The sequence below is a fragment of the Furipterus horrens genome, unplaced genomic scaffold (genome assembly GCF_987537825.1).
Source record: "Furipterus horrens unplaced genomic scaffold, mFurHor1.1.pri manual_scaffold_4, whole genome shotgun sequence".
NCBI lineage: Eukaryota > Metazoa > Chordata > Mammalia > Chiroptera > Furipteridae > Furipterus > Furipterus horrens.
Window position 1 is genome coordinate 88,221,554 of NW_028327174.1, and position 17,401 is coordinate 88,238,954.

Here is a 17,401-nt window from a genome sequence, read left to right on the forward strand (position 1 = left end):
TTCGAGCACATTGGCTTGAAGCACTTAGTTTCTCAGAGTCAACCACAGTAAATAAAAACTGATAATAGGCCAGGCTATATATAGCCCGCTCCACCCAAGAATTTTTATGAAGATAGGACATTAAACATAAAACAAAAATTCCATATAATCCAACAGGCCAAGACATAGTTAAATGGGCCCACCATACTTTTAAAAATCTTCTCAAAAAACAAAAAAGGGGGAGTATGGAGTCCTCCCCAAAGATTCTAACTAATTTAGCAACCTAATTAGACTTAAGTTTTAAAAAAATTATTGTGTTTCTTGTAGAATGTTGGGTCAAAAGAATTATGTATGTTGCAGAAAGTCCAAGTAAGTCACAGACAGACTGTGCAAGTTGAAAAAGAATTGTGTAGGGAAAAGGAAAGAAAAAATAAAGTGAGGAAAAAGAAGGAAAAAGAAGGCATAAAGGAAGGAGATTGTGTATGGCATGGAAAGAAAGGACATTCAAGAGGGTAACTGAAGAATAGGGGTGAAAATAAAAAAGAAATAAGAAGGAAAAGTAAGCATATCAGTCTTTAAGACATTGTAAATTTTAAACCTAAAAGCTGCAGTCCCAGGAACAAGACATGCTAAGCTTGCTATCTCTCCTGCCTTCTCTAGCCTCTGTGAAAACTTTCAAGGTTTCTAGATGTAGTAATCACCAAAATAAAATTGTTTCTCTTTCTCTAGCTTCAAAGCAGGAACGGGGAGAGGGGGGGGCACTCTACACTCCCAACACCCTCCCAGGGAATAGCTGCCACTGTTTAACCCCTTAATTAAAGAAATAGGCTTGTCTCTGCTTTACATGCAAGAAGTCCTAGGTTTATAACATTATCAAAAATACTATCATTCCAGCAAAGGCCCTGCCAGTGGGTAGCTCCATAGTCTTACAGACTCAAAGTCTGGTTTGTAAGTTATTATGTAAATTAACCATTTTGTACAAGTTTACTCATTACAGGTATATCTATCTGCCTGACAAGCTCTTTGATCCACTCCAACCAGGGGACCATATCTTACTGAAGACCTTGAAGACTCAAGGTCCTGAACAGCCACTGACTAAACGACAGACTGGTCCCTATGATGTCCTGTTGCAGACCCATATTAATCAGAAAATCCTGGCCCAACTCTCAACCACGAAATCAGAGGTCTCTGTGACTGGGGGAATGACAGGATGCCCTGGTAACCTGACAACAGTTTGCCTGCAACCCCGGATTCTTAAGACTATGTGTCACCCCATTAAAATGGAACTCTAGTCAGCATTCTTGGGCTGACAATATAACATCATCTATGGGGTACCATTCCCACCAGCCTGAAAGGCCAAATTGATTGGCTACAATTTGAACTTCATCAGCAATTTATGGACATTAAACAGCTTGGTAACAAAAAGTGTTTCAAACCCTAAGTAATAATCTTCAATGGCTTAACCCTAAAAACTAGTTTCAAAAACTAAATTTACGTATGTGAATAATGGAAGCAGCTGGATGTTTATTAATCATTGCTATACTTTGTGTCCTCCAATGTGTCTACAAGTTATTTACCTTGATCATATTCAAGAAAAGCAAGTAGCAAGCTTCATAGGCCTTTCTACTATAGGTATCACAAAAAAACAAAAAAGGGGGAGATATAGGAAACTGCTCCTTGTGGTATAGGGAACTGTAGCCCTGGCCTGAGCATGACTGCCACCGGCACTCCGGCTATGCTTGTCTTTAAGTCTCAACATAAGGCTGTGTGTGGAACATAACCAAAGACCACTCAGAGGGTTTCTGTGGAATTGGATTTAAAGAATGTTTATCATGCTTTAGAACTTGCTCTGCTTATCTTTTAATGTAACATAAACAATCTCTAGCAAGGAATGTATGAAACCTTGTACCTAATGCCAATGTGGCATCAAGATGTTTGATAGACCCTGACACAGACTGGTCACTGTGCCCTCCGTACTGGTACATATAATCTGTTATTATCAACTGTTATCCAAACGCCGAAAAGCTATTGATGATTCATGAATTTTGACCTTGTATCTCCCATATGTATCCTCCTCAATAAAAGGCATGAGGGACGGAGGTCTGATTGCTGTTCTCCCCTAGAGATAGCAGCCACCTTCCTTCCCCCAAACATAATAAAGTGTCCTAGGTAAAAGTTTGTTCCGCCATGGTCATGAAGCCTCTGCTGGACAGAGCAACTTCCAACTGACCCTAGGGTGTGTGAGGCACCTCCGCCTCACTGAGTGTGGGTGGGTATGCATGGCCCTGTGATGGAAAGGCATCACATCAAGGGAGGGTCCTGCCTGGTGTTCCAGAACTGGAATAAACAGGTTGGAAAATCACTATCTCACTTGTTTTTATTCATGATTCTTAATCAGATATATAGCTTACGTTGATTTCAATGTTCAATATTAGAATTGTTTAGGGTCTTACTTTAGAAGTTTGATGGTGCTTTTGTGACCAGGAATATGCCATAGGAGCATAATGTTTGTTTTTATCAATTAGCCTAGGGTGAAAGTGGTTTCATTATTTGCTGTTTCTCTTAAAGTCACAGTTCCCAAGAACCTATCGACAATGTTAAGTGAAGACTGACTGAATCTGGGTATTCATGGCTGGCTTCCATACTAGGAAAGAATTTTAGAAAAAGAGAACTATGCTATATTATCATTAAAGAGAGGCTTCCTTATTAATTTAGTCCATATTCCATTTATTATAACAGAAATAAAATGCTGGGGGCGAGGGGTTTAATGAGATTGTTTAATTATGTGTCTTTAAATGTAAAACCAATATTGCCACCTAGTGATCAACTGAGTCAACTACAAAACAGGTTGTACAAAGTGCCAATCGTAAATGTCTAAGTTTGATAAAAACTAAGTATACTCACACAAACTAAATAAGCAAAGAATAAAGTGCAAGAAAAGTTAACTACTTCAGGACCGTCCAGCCATGATGGAGGCATAGGTAGATATGCTCAGTCTCCCTCCACAACTAAGAAGGAATACAACTACCTCAAAACTGGAGACAACCAGAAGTTCCAGAAAATCAAACTGCATGGTAGTTCAACAAAGACAGAAAGAAGAAAGAAGAAATACTTATCCAGATAGGTAAGAGGGGCAGAGCTGGGGCAGAGAGGAAGCAGTGTGGTGGCAGCAGCAGCAGCAGCGGTAGGCTGGCAGAAAACACAATCACATATTTAAAAAGTCAGGAGGGATACCTGGGGAGCACTCCCAGCACCAGACCAGACCACGCAGCTCACAGTTCCAGCACGGGGGGAAATAAAGCCTCATTGCTTCTGACTGTGAAAACCAGTAGGGGTTGGGATAGAGGAAGAAATTGTCAGTCTCTCAGCAGAGTCCACTTGTTTAGAGGCCCCCACAGTCCTAGAATGTCCACAGAGCCATCCACTCTGAGAACCAGAGACAGAGCAAGGGATAGAGGTGCCAGTCTCATACTGGAGGTGGGAGAAGTGCCTAGAAAAGGGGCAAATGCTAAGCAGCGGCACTGTTCCCTCTCAGACCCCACCCCCACAACAGTGCCACAACGGGCACTGTGGAAAAATGGATTGCCCTGTACTGATGAAATCTAAGGCTCCGCCCCTTACAACACAACTGGTGCGACAGCTCTACCTAAGACACAGAGGCAAACAAACACAGGAGCCTGGCAAGATGAGGAGACAGAGAGGTATGGCCCAAAAGAGGGAATGAATCAAGGTTCCAGTGGGAGAACTAAGCGACGAGGAGACAGCCAACGTAATAAACAAGGAGATAGCCAACCTAACAGTCACAGAGTTCGAAACACGGGTGATAACAATGTTCACAGACTTGACAAGAAATAAACAGTCAACCAGTACAGAAGGAGGAAACAAGAATTGAAAAAAACAAGGAGAGGCTTAGAAACCTCTGGGACAACTTTAAACATGCCAACATCCAAATCATAGAGATGCCAGAAGGAGTAGAGGAAAAGCAAGAAATTGAAAACTTAAGTGAAAAAATAATGAAGGAAAACTTCCCAAATTTGGCAAAGGAAATAAACATACAAGTCTAGGAAGCACAGAGAGTCCCAAACAAGCTAGACCCAAAGAGGACCACACCAAGACACATCATTAAAATGCCAAAGGTTAAAGATAAGGAGAGAATCTTAAAAGCAGCAAGAGAGAAGAAAGAATTACCTACAAAAGGGTGCCTATAAGACTATTAGCTGATTTCTCAAAAGAAACTTTGCAGGCAAGAAGGGACTGGCAAGAAGTATTCAAAGTGATGAAAAGCAAGGACCTACAACCAAGATTACTCTATTCAGCAAAGCTATCATTTAGAAAGGAAGGGCAGATAAAGTGCTTCCCAGACAAGGGAAAGCTAAAGCAGTTCATCATCACCAAGTCATTGTTACATGAAATGTTAAAGGGACTTATTTAAGAAAAAGAAGATCAAAACTATGAACATTAAAATGACAACAAACTCACAACTGTCAACAACAGAATCTAAAAAATAAAAACAAAAACAAACTAAGCAAACAACCAGAATAGGAACAGAATCATATTATGGGGATCATTTGGAGGGTTATCAGCTGTGAGGGGGAAGGGGGAGACATGGGGAAATGGTGCAGGGATTAGGAAGCATAACTGTTAGGTACAAAATAGGGGAAAGTTAAGAATAATACAGGGAAGGGTGAAGCCAAAGAACATATATGCGGGACCCAGGGACATGAACTAAGTGGGGTAGGATTGGTGGAGGAAAAGGGGGTACTAGGTGGAGGGGAGCAAAGAAAAAAGAAATTGGGACAACTGTAACAGCATAATCAATAAAATATACTTAATTTAAAAAGAAAAGTTAACTACTTTAGATCAATGAAGCTGTTGTCCACACTTGAGAAGATGAGAAAATGTGTCAGTAACAACACAGTTGCTGAGGTTGTGCTTGTCATTATTCTGGGTGCCCTGGGGATGTGGGGAGGGGCAGAGGGGTTTGGTCTCCCTCTGATTCTGAGAGCTGGACAGATGCCCTCGAGGACCACAGACAGGCAGGGCGCCCACATGGGGCATCAAACGAGCTCTGACATTACCAGAAAAACATGGAGGAGAGTTTGTCAAAATAACAGCAATAATAAGATGCAGCCACAGGCTACACCCTTGAGTATGGATGAACCTGATGGCCTTTATGTTGAGTGAAAGAAGTCAGTAAGAAAAAGACAAATAGTATATGACTCCACTTATCAGAGGTTCCTAGAGAAGTCAGATCCATAGGCAGAAAGAAGGGTGGGGCCTGGACTGAAGGATAGGGACTGTTTCAGTTGGGAAGATGAAAAAGCTCAGAAATGCGTTGCATAACATAAAGGTACTTCACTACAAAACTGTACACTTAAAAATGACTAGATGGCAAATTTTATGTTGTATGTTCTTTACCGCAATTAAAAATAAAAACAGTGACAGTGGCAGTGACACCAGCAACAAGGAAACACTGGGTGGGACACCCAGTGAGGCAAGGGCACAGGCAAGGGTCCACACACAGTCCCATCACAGGCCCACTCATGAGTCCTCTCTGGGGAAAAACAGTGAGATAACTGTGTAAGGCTCAGGTTACCTGATGTTCCATGGGGCACCTTCTCTCTATGTCCAGAGAAGGCTGCTCTTGCTCTGCCCACCCCTAGGATGTGGGTCTCCCCTGGGTCCCTCTGGGTCCCACTGTTCCCCTGGAAGCTGCACCTTCCTGCATTCAGGCACTACCTATGAATGCTGCTAAGTCCCAAACCTGCCATCTGCTGCCCAAACCTTTCATCTGAGCTTCGAACAAATATGCAGCTAGCTCCCAACCACTGATACCTTCACCTCAGGCTTCATCTACAGAAACCTCAGCCATCTTCACCCAACCAACATGAGAATTCATCAGCCTCAGATGGTGGCTCCACCCTACCCCACCTCAGGTGGGCCCAATCTCCCTCAATCCTGGCCCCACGTCATCCCTACCACTACCACCGTGGCCAGCTGCACCTCTTACCTCAGCCCAGTGCTTCTGAAACTGCCTGTGACGAAGTGGGGTCTGCCCCCACTTTGGGCAGCATTGCCCTGGACAAGTCCAAGGGCCTCAGAATTAGCCTCCCTGCTCTACTCTTGGCTCTCTTAATGCTGCCATCAGAGTGAGGGTTTTAAAACGAAAATCTGAGCAGGTCAATGCTCTAACCACTCTCTGTAACAGGGAACGCTGTTAGTACAGGGACTAGAGGTATCTCCTGAATGTCTTGGACATCAAAGAAATCTCTCTGAAAGTGCCAGTAATACCCAAGAACAGTCTGGGTCCTCAACAGGATATACAGCTCCCCTGCAGTCAGGTCCCGAACCACTGTCCGGGCCAGCCGCCCACACGGCCCACCTCCCACTCTACACCCACCTCAGGTATGGCAAGCAGGGCCCAAACATACCACGCTCCTGCTTCTCACCTGGCTGCCTTTACATGGCTATCCACCTAGAAAGCCCTCCTCCACTCCCACCTCCTCCCAACTCCTCCCATCCTACCTAGTACCGAATTTTTTATTTAATACTTTTTCTTGTATTGTGGTAAGAACACTTAACATGAGCTCTATCCTCTTAACAAAATTTAGGTGTACAGCAGAGGATTCTTGGCTGTCAGGACAATTTTGTAATTCATATGTCTGGAGTTTATGACTATTGGTAATTCCTCACTGCCCCTCCCCTCAAAGCCCCTTAGTCTTTGACTGAATTTGATTATTTCAGACAACTGCATATAAGCAGAACCAGGCAGTGCTTGTCTGTCTGCACTTCCTCTCTGCTTTAAAAGTGCACATTTATGGGCCCATCTCCTCTCCAAGACTGTGGGTTCTTCCAGTGCAAGGACCATGGCTTGCTGATCCTTGAACACCCAGTACTTTGCCCCAAGTAGCTCTGTCAACACTGAATGAGTGAATGAGAGGTCCATAGATAAATTGTTCCATAGACTATATGAGTCCCTGACACGTAAACAAAACCCTGACTTCAGCAGATGTCAATTTGTCCAAGTCTCCATTCCTACTTTCTTTCTTGTGGTAAGTAGAACCCCTTAGGTTTGGCTGAATCCAAGGCCACCCAATGAGACATGACCTTTCCAACCATATGTTGGGGGGGGGGGCAGATATACTGAGTATAACTCTTAGGTTACAACCTTAGCAGGAAACTGCTAACCCTCCACAAACTGGAATGCAGATGCAATGGTGCAGAGCCAGCTTCCACCATGCAGATGAAGACACCTTAGTCCACAGCAAAGTAATGAGACAAAGGACCCTGCAGCCGAGCAGCCTGTTGCTGGCTGCCCACAACTGCACTGTTTGGAAGGGACCATAAATCTCCATCTTCCTTAAGTCATTGTTATGGTGTCTGTGAAAGCAGGCGAATGAATTTTCTCATTCTTTTCTATATTGTCTCTCAAGATTCACTTAATCATAAGATCATATCCTCCTAGCACAAACTCACCTCTGATTATTCAGTTCGGGGTAACTGTCACAGCCCAATGGAGCTGCATTCTTTAATGCTTGCTGGTATCCCAAGGAGGGATTATTGGGGCTACTGGCCACCCTCCTGCCCCCAGCAGCCGCCTCTGTCCACTCCACTAGGGCCTCCACAGAGCCAGAGGAAGGAGCCCAGTCAGTCAAGGAGGTGGTATGTCTACCTCTCTGATGACATCAGAACAAGTTGATAGAAGAAAATCTCTAAAAGCTGGGTTTCCAGACAAAAAATTTCTAACTCATCAAACTGCTCCTAGCTCCAATCACCAAAAGAAAAAAAGCAGGCTCCCTTCTAGAAGGTGTGATGCTCCAAACACGGGAGCCAAGAACCTGTCCTTGTAAGGACACGGGGAGGCTGGATAAATTTTATACATAAATCATTTCAAGATAAAGCACAATAAACCCTAATCTCAGTGATATCTTAGCCTTCAATACCACTAAGGTGGCTAATTTTCCAACCCTCTACTTCCCAGCCCCCACCAACAGAAGGACAACAATCCATCAAACACACACATCTCCTGTCAGAGTTCTTGCAGAGACGACCACGGGATGGCACTTAGCTACAGACAAGCTCTGTGTCTTGAAGGCCACAGCAGTGTAGAGCAGCAGCCTCGGAGAAACTTTTTTTGCTTGGCTAAAGAAGAAAGCACTGGCATGGCAACACAAAAAAGTAGACCTTCTTCTGTCCCAAAGCTCCAGCATTAAATTCAGTTCATGCCCATTATAAACTATATCAAAATGTACCCATGTCAATCTTTCACTCCATGATCCTCCTCAGAAATACATTATAAATCAAGACAAAAGTTCAATTAATAATGTCCAATTAAAACACAGATTAAGAGACTCGCAGAGGAAATACCACACTGAGGTTAATGAAAATGTTATTTCAACATGAAAATTGCCATAGAACTTGTTACCAAAATTTTAAACATTAATTATCTCTGCTATTTTAAGCTCTGCTTTAAAGTTATTTCTTCTTTGTATAATACTTTATAACAAAACTACCATAGCCCTGTACAATTATATAATTATCTTAAATTAAAAAATATATGTAATAATTTAGACTATGCTTTGAGTATTAGCAATTAACTAGCACATCTTAAACCATTAATAGTCAATACTAAATAAGCAAAACAAGTCAGAAGAGTTATTCTCATCTAAATAAAATTGATTCTCTATAGACCAAGAGCTTTGGAAAACATAAATATATCAATAAATAAATATTTAGCAGACATCCAGAGCCATTTCTATCATACCTGTGTAAGATCTGCAGCTTGCTTTAAGATGCTTTTTCTTAACTCTTCCGCTCTCTTTGCATGAAAAGAATTATTTTGACTCTGGATGACAAATACAATTTCTTTTAAATCTAGAACCAAAAAAGAAAAAAAGTTTTCAGGTATTTATTTTTTGATAACTGAAATAAACTTGAGAAGAAGATTTAAAAAAATACACACTACAGCTCTGGCTGGTGTGGCTCAGTGGATTGAGTGCTGGATGTGAACCAAAAGGTAGTCAGTTCGAATCCCAGTCAGGGAACATGCCTGGGTTGCAAGTCAGGTCCCTGGTTGAGGGTATGAGAAAGGCAACCACACATTGATGTTTCTCTCCCTCTCCTTCTCCCTCCCTTCTCCTTGCTCTATAAATAAATAAGTAAAATCTAAAAAAAACAAAAAAACAAAAACCAACATGCTACAAGATAAGTCTTCAGGAAATACACTCTTAGGGAAAAAACATCAATTTATATGTAATTCCAGTGATAAAAACTGTCTTTTGAAATTGATCTGCAAAACTTCTTTCCTAGAGACTAGCAAATAAATAAGCTCAATGTACTAGACCAAGTCTAGTACAAACTATGGGTTTGCTCCTGCCGCTGTCAAAAAGAATGACTGTAAACACAAGTAACATATAAAAATGTCTAGAACACTAACCCCCCTAGAAGCTGAAAATCTTGTTTGCAAATAGCCTTTTAACAATTCACAAATAACCTTACATCGTGCTGTTACCTGTTACGGGTTGAATTATGTCCCCCAAACTTAGATTGAAGTCCTAAAGCCCAGGATCTCAGAAGGTGACCTTACTTGGGACTGGGTCTTTACAGGGGTCATCAAGTTCAAGTGAAGTCACTAGTGTGGGCCCTGATCCAATATGTTTGGTGTCCTTATAGAAAGAGGAAATGTGGACACAGACACATAGAGAGAAGATGATGTGAAGACATAGTAAGAAAACTGCTGTCTACAAGCCAAGGAAAGAGACCTTGGAAGGCACCAACATTGCCGCACCTTGATTTCACACTTCCAGGCACCAGAACTGTGAGACAGAATTCTGTTGTTTGAGCCACATCATTTGTGGTACTTCATTGCTGCAGCCCTAGCAAACTAACACACCACCTTGACACTATTGTGGATGGCCCTTCAAGGTGACATTCAACAGTGACCGTATATGTTCCATGAATTTACAAATAAATAAGTCAGTCATCCTGGCCCTACCTCACAGGCATCCACCCAGAACTGAATGTTCTTTCCAGGAAAACAGCCACAATCCCACAGCAGCAGGGTTCAGCAAGAACTGCTGCATAAAAGCTCCTCTATGACAACACTGGACACACAGGCAGAACATGCCAGCCACCTTATCACTGCAAGGCAGCAAGGCAGCAGGGCAGAACCCCTGCTATGACAGGCCCACCTGACAAGGAGGACTATCAGTCACCCTGAGCAGAGATGGTGGCTCGGGCCCCATGTGGAGAAGCACACTAGCCTTCCCCCATTCTGAGACTGTAATAAAAAGATAGAAGCCACCATTGTTTCAGCACCCTGCCACCGGTCAGGGGTGTTGGCAGGAGGCAGATGTCAAAAAGGTGAGCTTTCACCAAGGTTTACAGCAAATGGATGTGGGGACTATCCTCCCACCATGAGCCTTTCTCTGTAATACCTCGACTCAGGGACACTAGTTTGGTTTTAATTTTATTCCATTATATTTTATTGTTCTTTTTTTTAAAAAAATAATTTGTTTATTTATTTATTTTTAGAGAGAGGGGAAAGGAGAAAGAGAGGGAGAGAAACATCGCTATGCGGTTGCCTCTCACTTGCGCCCCCAACTTGGGACCTGACATGCAACCTAGTCATGTGCCCTTACTGGGAATTGAACCAGCGATACTTGGCTCACAGGCCGACACTTAATCCACTGAGCCACAGCAGCCAGGGCTATTTTATTGTTCTGATGTTCAGTTCTATAATGTCATTCACTAATTTACTCACTCAACCATTCATACAAAAAACAGCTCCACAGTGAGCCAGCTAGATCCTAAAAATAACCCCAAAAGCTCTTTGGTTAAAATGCAATACAAAAATATTAAAGGAAATGCTGAACAACCTACTGAATATGACCGCACTGCTTTCCATTAGAGTGTACATATACATGCAGGTTCTACATATTTATCTCTACTTTAAATCAGCCCCTGGCTCTATAAATTGGACAGTCAGAAGGGCTTACATGGTGTCTTCTATTTTAACTAAAACGTAACCTTGTAATCTTCCATCTACTACATCTGAGATAGTAATACAAACCAACATATGAAAAGAGGAGTTATAAGGATTTACTTCTGTGAAGAATGAAGTAAAACTTCTGAGAATAATTTTGCAAAATTTAAGAAAGTTGAGGATGGACATTCCCAATGACTCAGATATTCTACTGCTATTAATCATCATTGAGAAATGCTCCTGTGTAAGAGGGTTTATAACGAGCATGCTTCCAGCAGCATGTGCAAAAGCAAAAACCGGAAGCAACTCAAACACACACTAACAAGATGCACAAATCAAAATACTATTCAATAATAAAAATCAGTCCTACCAATAGATACTGCAGATGAATGGTACAGATGGAATGATGGAAAAAGTAAGCTGCAAATGAATAACTACATAAATCATCACTGGTTTACAAAAACATAAACATATACATACTGTGGATATGTGTTATGCACATATGCATCTATATTGTACGTATATCTGATGTAAGTGTAAGATTATTTGAGAATGATAAACAGCAAATCTGGATAATGGTTCAAAGGCTTCTAACATATAATGAACATGTGGAATACGATTACATTACCCTTTGTAACTTTTTGTATGTTCAAAATAATTCACAATGAAATTTTTAAGAGAGTAGATCTATGTGTCAAAGGTTAATCCTGTGCTCACCACAGTAACCAGGACCCACCACTTCCACCAGATCGGCAGAACTCCCACTGTTTGCAGCTTGTCCAACACAGGGCAGAGACTTTGTAAGAAGAAAAAAAAATTTTTTTTCCCTTTTTCACATATCTGGGTAAGGTGCTATTAGTCATACGTGTTTCTTCTGCTACTAAGAAATCATCCCCTTCCTGTTCCACATGCTTTGACCACACCTGCTGTGTGCACTCATTCACTGAGCCTCTATCAAGTGCCAGGATTTGGGATGCAAAGGTGATCGAGCAGTCCCCACACATCAGCACCTGAGTCTAGTACACTGTTAGTAGGACTGCAAGCTGGTAGAACCACTATGGAAAACAGTATTCAGTTTCCTCAAAAAAACTAAAAATAGATCTATCATAGGACCCAGCTATTCACATCTGGTTATTTATCTGAAGAAACCCAAAATACTAATTTAAAAAGATTTATGTACTCCTATGCTCATTGCAGCATTATCTACAATAGCCAAGATATGGAAGCAGCCCAAGTGTCCATCAGTAGATAAGTGGATAAAGAAGCTGTGTTTCATACACACACACACACACACTGGAATACTACTCAGCCATAAAAAAAAAAAAAAAATGAAATCTTACCATTTGGACAGCATGGATGGACCAAGAGGGTACTATGCTAAATGAAATACGTCAGTCAAAGAAAGACAAATACCATATGTTTTTGCTTTTATATGGACTCTAAAGAACAAAACAAAACAAAAACAGACTTGTGGAAACAGAGACAAAAAGGATGGTTGGCAGAGGGCAGGGGTAGGGAATGAGTAAAAAAGGTGAAGGGAATACAGTAAAAAATATGGTGATAGTCTGCACTGTGACAGATAATTGCCAGAATTAGTATGAGGTTCACACTGTAAGGTATATAAATGTTGAATCATCAGACATAATAAAGTGTCCTAGGTAAGAGTTTGTTCTGCCGTGGTCATGGAGACTCTGCTGGAAAGAGCAGCTTCCAACCGAGCCTAGGGTGTGTGAGGCACCTCCGCCTCATAATATAACTAATATAATATTGTATATTATCTATACTTAAATTTAAAAAATAAAATAAAATAATTTTTTTTAAAAGAAGGTAGGCAAACCTACCACAGAGGAGTAAGTGCAAAGCCAGAGCCTGCATGGGGAACTGTGAGGACACAGAAGAGGGGAGCCAGTACAAGGGGAGCTTCTGGGAAGAGCTGTTTCCAGAGTTTCTGCTAAGAAGCAGCCATTTATGTAGGCTCAGGCTCAGAGGGTTGCACAGCAGCAGCAGCAGCAGCAGCAGCAGAAACCAGTGGGGTTATCACTGAGACCACAGTGGCCTTTCCTCTGCAGCATTCCTGAGTGGGTGGCCAGAGAGTTTGTCAGGCATTTCTGAGAACGAATGCAGGGAACAGTCAGCGGTAAAGACAGAGTGGGAGGCTGGCTCAATCCTATCAATCATGAGGATATACCGAGCTCATTCAGAGGCTGGGATTCTAAATCAATAGCTTTCAAACTGGGAATGAGCTCCAGAGCCACCTGGGGCCCCAGACAATGGGACTCAAACCTTCACTGCTTCCACTGTCCTCTCCTCTCTTCTCTGGGGGACCCTAGGACTCAGTGCCCTCATTTCTTCCTCTGGGAATTTAGGGCCCTGACAGTTAGGTATGGCAAAGGAATAGGATGCTTATGGGGGAGTTACAGGTATTGGGCAAAAAAGGAAGGGTGCTCCCGGTTCTTAAAACCTAGTAATAATGACAGAAAATCATTCCCGTACCATTCAGCCCGAGCCCCTTCCAGAAGAGAACCAAACAGGTCGGTAGTTTAGTGTCAAAACCAGCTTATATGCTTAAATTCCTGCTGTTCTTTACATCAGCACCATATTTTCTGACACTGTGTTTGTCTAGCTCACACAGCAGTGTACTCTGCTGACACCTTCCAACCAACTGTGTGACTCTAAGGCTCCGGCTGACCAGTCACTGGAGCTAACAAGACAACTCCACCACTTCCTCTCACTCTGGCTGCACATCTCTAAACTCAGTGCAATTTGCTTTCAGCAAATACTGTCACCACTCAAGACAGATAGTCATTGTTTCTCCTCCAGGAATGTGTGACAAATGGGTAGTACACTAAGTGCCTGAAAATAATAAGTGTGACAAGGAGATAAAGAACTGGAGCCAGTGGAGAGCGGCAGAGAGTACTGAGTACAGGCAAGAGAACCAGAGATAGTTAGAAACGGTTCCTGCAGGAGAAATAATTCTTCTGCGAAGGTAGAAATAATCAAAGGTCCTCTATTTCTGCAGGTGCTGAACACCTATTATATGTCAAACACTACTGAGCACTGATCCTTCCTGGTCAGAAATTATCTACAAACACAAATTGCACAGGGCTGGTGTTTTCTTGATGAGAAACTAACGTGGCTTCTTCAGATAGAAGCTGAGTAACAAGCAGGCTCATGATTTAAGGCTGAGGGGTAAGTATGTACACATACACTCACACATGAAGAGCCACTCTCCAATTATGTGTCACTTCGTGAAAATAATGTCACTAGTGAATCTACGGATTAGGTGGTAAGCCAGAAGAGAAAAAAAGACTGCCCACTTTGGAGGTTGCCACCCAGCCCTGACTAAAGTGAGACCGTGATCTAAGCACCCTGACTCTACTGCGCAGCTGTCCCTGCTCCTGTGGACTCACTAAGATTGTGGCAAAAAAATTCCCAGGGTCCTTTTCAGATGACAAGATACCAAGTTCAGTGTTATCAGATTAACCATCAATACTTGCAAGAATGTAGATTTCTGGTCCAGATAACTTCCCCTTAGTCCTTTCAAAGCCATATTCCCGAAGATGATCATTAGTGCATTTAATAACCGTTTACTATGAGGAGACCTATCAGCTCCCAACAAAGCAATGTAGCTCCTTAAATAAGGCTGCTCTAAGAGCCGGCAGACCTCCCACCCATGCCCCTATGTTCCCCTGCATTCAGGGCCTCAGATGGACTACCTATCATAGGACACCCTCCACACCCCGCCTGCCACTTAGGTGCTCTCTCCTGTCTTACAGACTCCTTAGAATCTAGGCCCAGGGAAGGGAAGGCCTAGAAAGAAAGTCATACCTTTTCCCTCCTGTCCCAGCCTACCTTCCAGGTCTCCATGGCCCACCCTGGATGATGGGCAGCGACAAAGTTCACATCCTTTGGGGAAAGACCCACCCCTACACAGAGGTGTGGCCTTACCCTCCAGTCAACACCCTGGGGTGTGCTTCCCACAGAATACAACAAAAAATCCTCACTTGTGGTCATGTCCCTGAAGATACAGTATGCTGAGGGAGAAAGGTGTGTATGAGGCCTGTGACATAAGTGTGGTGTGTGTACAAAGGAGCAAGCCATCCCTTCCACACCAGGGATCAGGGGCAGTCTGGCAGGAGGCATGTCAGTGGGCTGACCTGAAGGGCAAGTTGTGTCTGTGGGTCCACAGTGGGGGACCTGGCTCCAGGCAGAGGAAGGCACGAGCAAAGGTCACAGCGTGTCCTTTTCTCCCACTAAGTGTGGGCCCCTAGTCACAGAGATGATGTCTCATTCACTCTGGTCACACCTGGCATGGCAATCTCTCCTTATTGAAAACTCAACAATATTTACACCATAAATAAAATCAGAAAGAAAAATGCATTTCACTGAATCATAATTTATAAGAAATACACCTGGGTACATATTTTTAAGTTAAAAAAAATCATTACATACCTATGTCATTTTTCCTTGATATACCACTTTTCTCCAAATTCTGTATTTAAAAAAAAAAAGAGAACAAAAGATAAATCTCATCACATAACAAAGCTAACAACATACTGAATGAATACTATGCTACATGTTAACATTTTTGGGGAAAGGAAATGAAGACGGGAGCTTGGAAATGTTCCCCTACAAACACAGACCAATATTAAGGAGGAAAAGCAACAAGGATGTCCTTCTGTATCATGGCAGAAGCCTGCCATGGGGCTGTTCCTTTCACATGTGTTTTTTTTTCAAACTGATTCTTAGAGAGAGAAAGGAAGGAAGAGACAGAAGAGATAGAGAGAGGAAGACAGAGAGAGAGAGGGGGAGAGACTAATTCAGAAAAACATCAATTTGTTGTTCTACTTATTTTTGTATTCATAGCTTGATTTTTATATGTGCCTTGACCGGGGATCGAACCCACAACCTTGACATATCAGGACAACATTCTAATTAACTGAGACCCAGCCAGGACCTCATATGTGATCTTGGGCAGTCACTTCATTGAGCTGAGGCTCTTTCCTCCTATTTAACACGGAGCTAAAACTTAACTGATTCAGTGTTCGGGGAGGGTTAATTTAAAAACCTTATGATAACCTAAAAATAAAAAGGTTTTCAAAGTGAGAGGCAACAGCATTTATTTGAAATCAGTAAGAATAGCTATTCAGGAAGCAATGACTAATTCAGTCAGAAGCCCAGATAGTATTCCAATTACGAGACAGACAATGGGTATTTATGAGAAAGGGAAGGGGAATAATTATGTTAATAGAAGGAAGTCATTGCTATTGGTGCAGATAACCTAACATAGTCATGTTTATTCTAAACAAAGTTTTGAATTTTCAGTTCAGTAGTCATCATAACTGCTTTCTTGTTATCTCTACAAACAGTTGTTTGGAATACCATACTGCCTAAGGCCCAGTCCAAAGGTAATTTTGCCCTGTTTTTAAATTCCAAGGTTTGAGGCATAAGACACACAAGGCAATTCCTCTGGGATGGCAGCTCTGGTTACATTTTAAAGTGGTTCCGTTTGGTTTTGGTTTTTATTTTTTTATTTTTTAGACTAAGCATTACAAACATCACAGATAGCATCAGTTCTGGCAGTGTGCTTCCCATGAAGATGAACCCTACTAATTACTGTACTTATCATTTGGCTCAGATGTCCTGTCAAGAATGGTACCATGATGTTCTCTCCAACCTGAGAAGTTACACTGGGGCCCTGCAGGTTGTTGGCCTGCGGCTCACAAGAATTCATGGGTATAGAAGGGGTATCTGACAGCTGCAGAGTCCTGACAGAAACCTGGATGTGGGCACAAAAACACCTGGCCCTGATCCTGGGAAGATCGGGGGGAGGAGCTCTGAAAAGATTTCTCTGACAAAGTGCCAAGTGTCAGTGGCTAAATATGCCATTTCTATTGTCTTCTCCAGCAGATGAAGGCATTTTCTCTCCAATTGTTCTTTTCTGCTTTCAACCACAATATGCTACAGCTATGACAGTCAGACAGTGGCAAATATCATTCCATTTTCTTCACTGACAGCAACAAGAAATTACCTACAAAACAAGCAGTAGCTTAAAAGATAAGATACAGTGAAATAGATTCTCTTGAAATGCCAAAGGGGCCATGAAAATAGACAGGGAGGAGAGAGCAAAACACAGGGGAATGCCTATCTTTAGTGGTATTTCCTGAGATTATTTTTGTGTCAAGAACAGAAATAACACTGAGACTGATAAAGGAACTCAAGAGTTAAAGATTTTAGCTTTAGTTAAAGTTGAGAGGCTTCAGTGATTAATGCAAATGGAAAAGTGTTATTCCAAGAACTGGAATGCATGGCCTATGTGGCTCCAGGAGGTCAAAACAAGTCAACCTTTGTACCCAAGGGGGTCTGCAAGCGATGGAGATGGCATCTGAGCCATTGTGTCCCAGGGAGGGAACTCCATGACATAAAGAAGTATTAGGA

General features: G+C 42.2%; 1 protein-coding gene across 1 annotated transcript in view; it reads right to left on the bottom strand.

Moving 5' to 3' along the window:
* LOC150012378 (beta-1,3-glucosyltransferase-like) overlaps positions 1–16,697 on the bottom strand; it is a 102,848-nt gene extending 86,151 nt beyond the window's left edge. Inside the window, exons 1-3 of the mRNA XM_090275166.1 lie at positions 16,623–16,697; positions 9,566–9,644; positions 8,744–8,853 (exon numbers count right to left, since the gene is read on the bottom strand). Of these exons, the coding sequence (XP_090131292.1) occupies positions 8,744–8,853; positions 9,566–9,644; positions 16,623–16,697 (264 nt within the window). The remainder of the gene's footprint in view (positions 1–8,743; positions 8,854–9,565; positions 9,645–16,622) is intronic.
* Between the last annotated feature and the right edge of the window lie 704 nt (positions 16,698–17,401).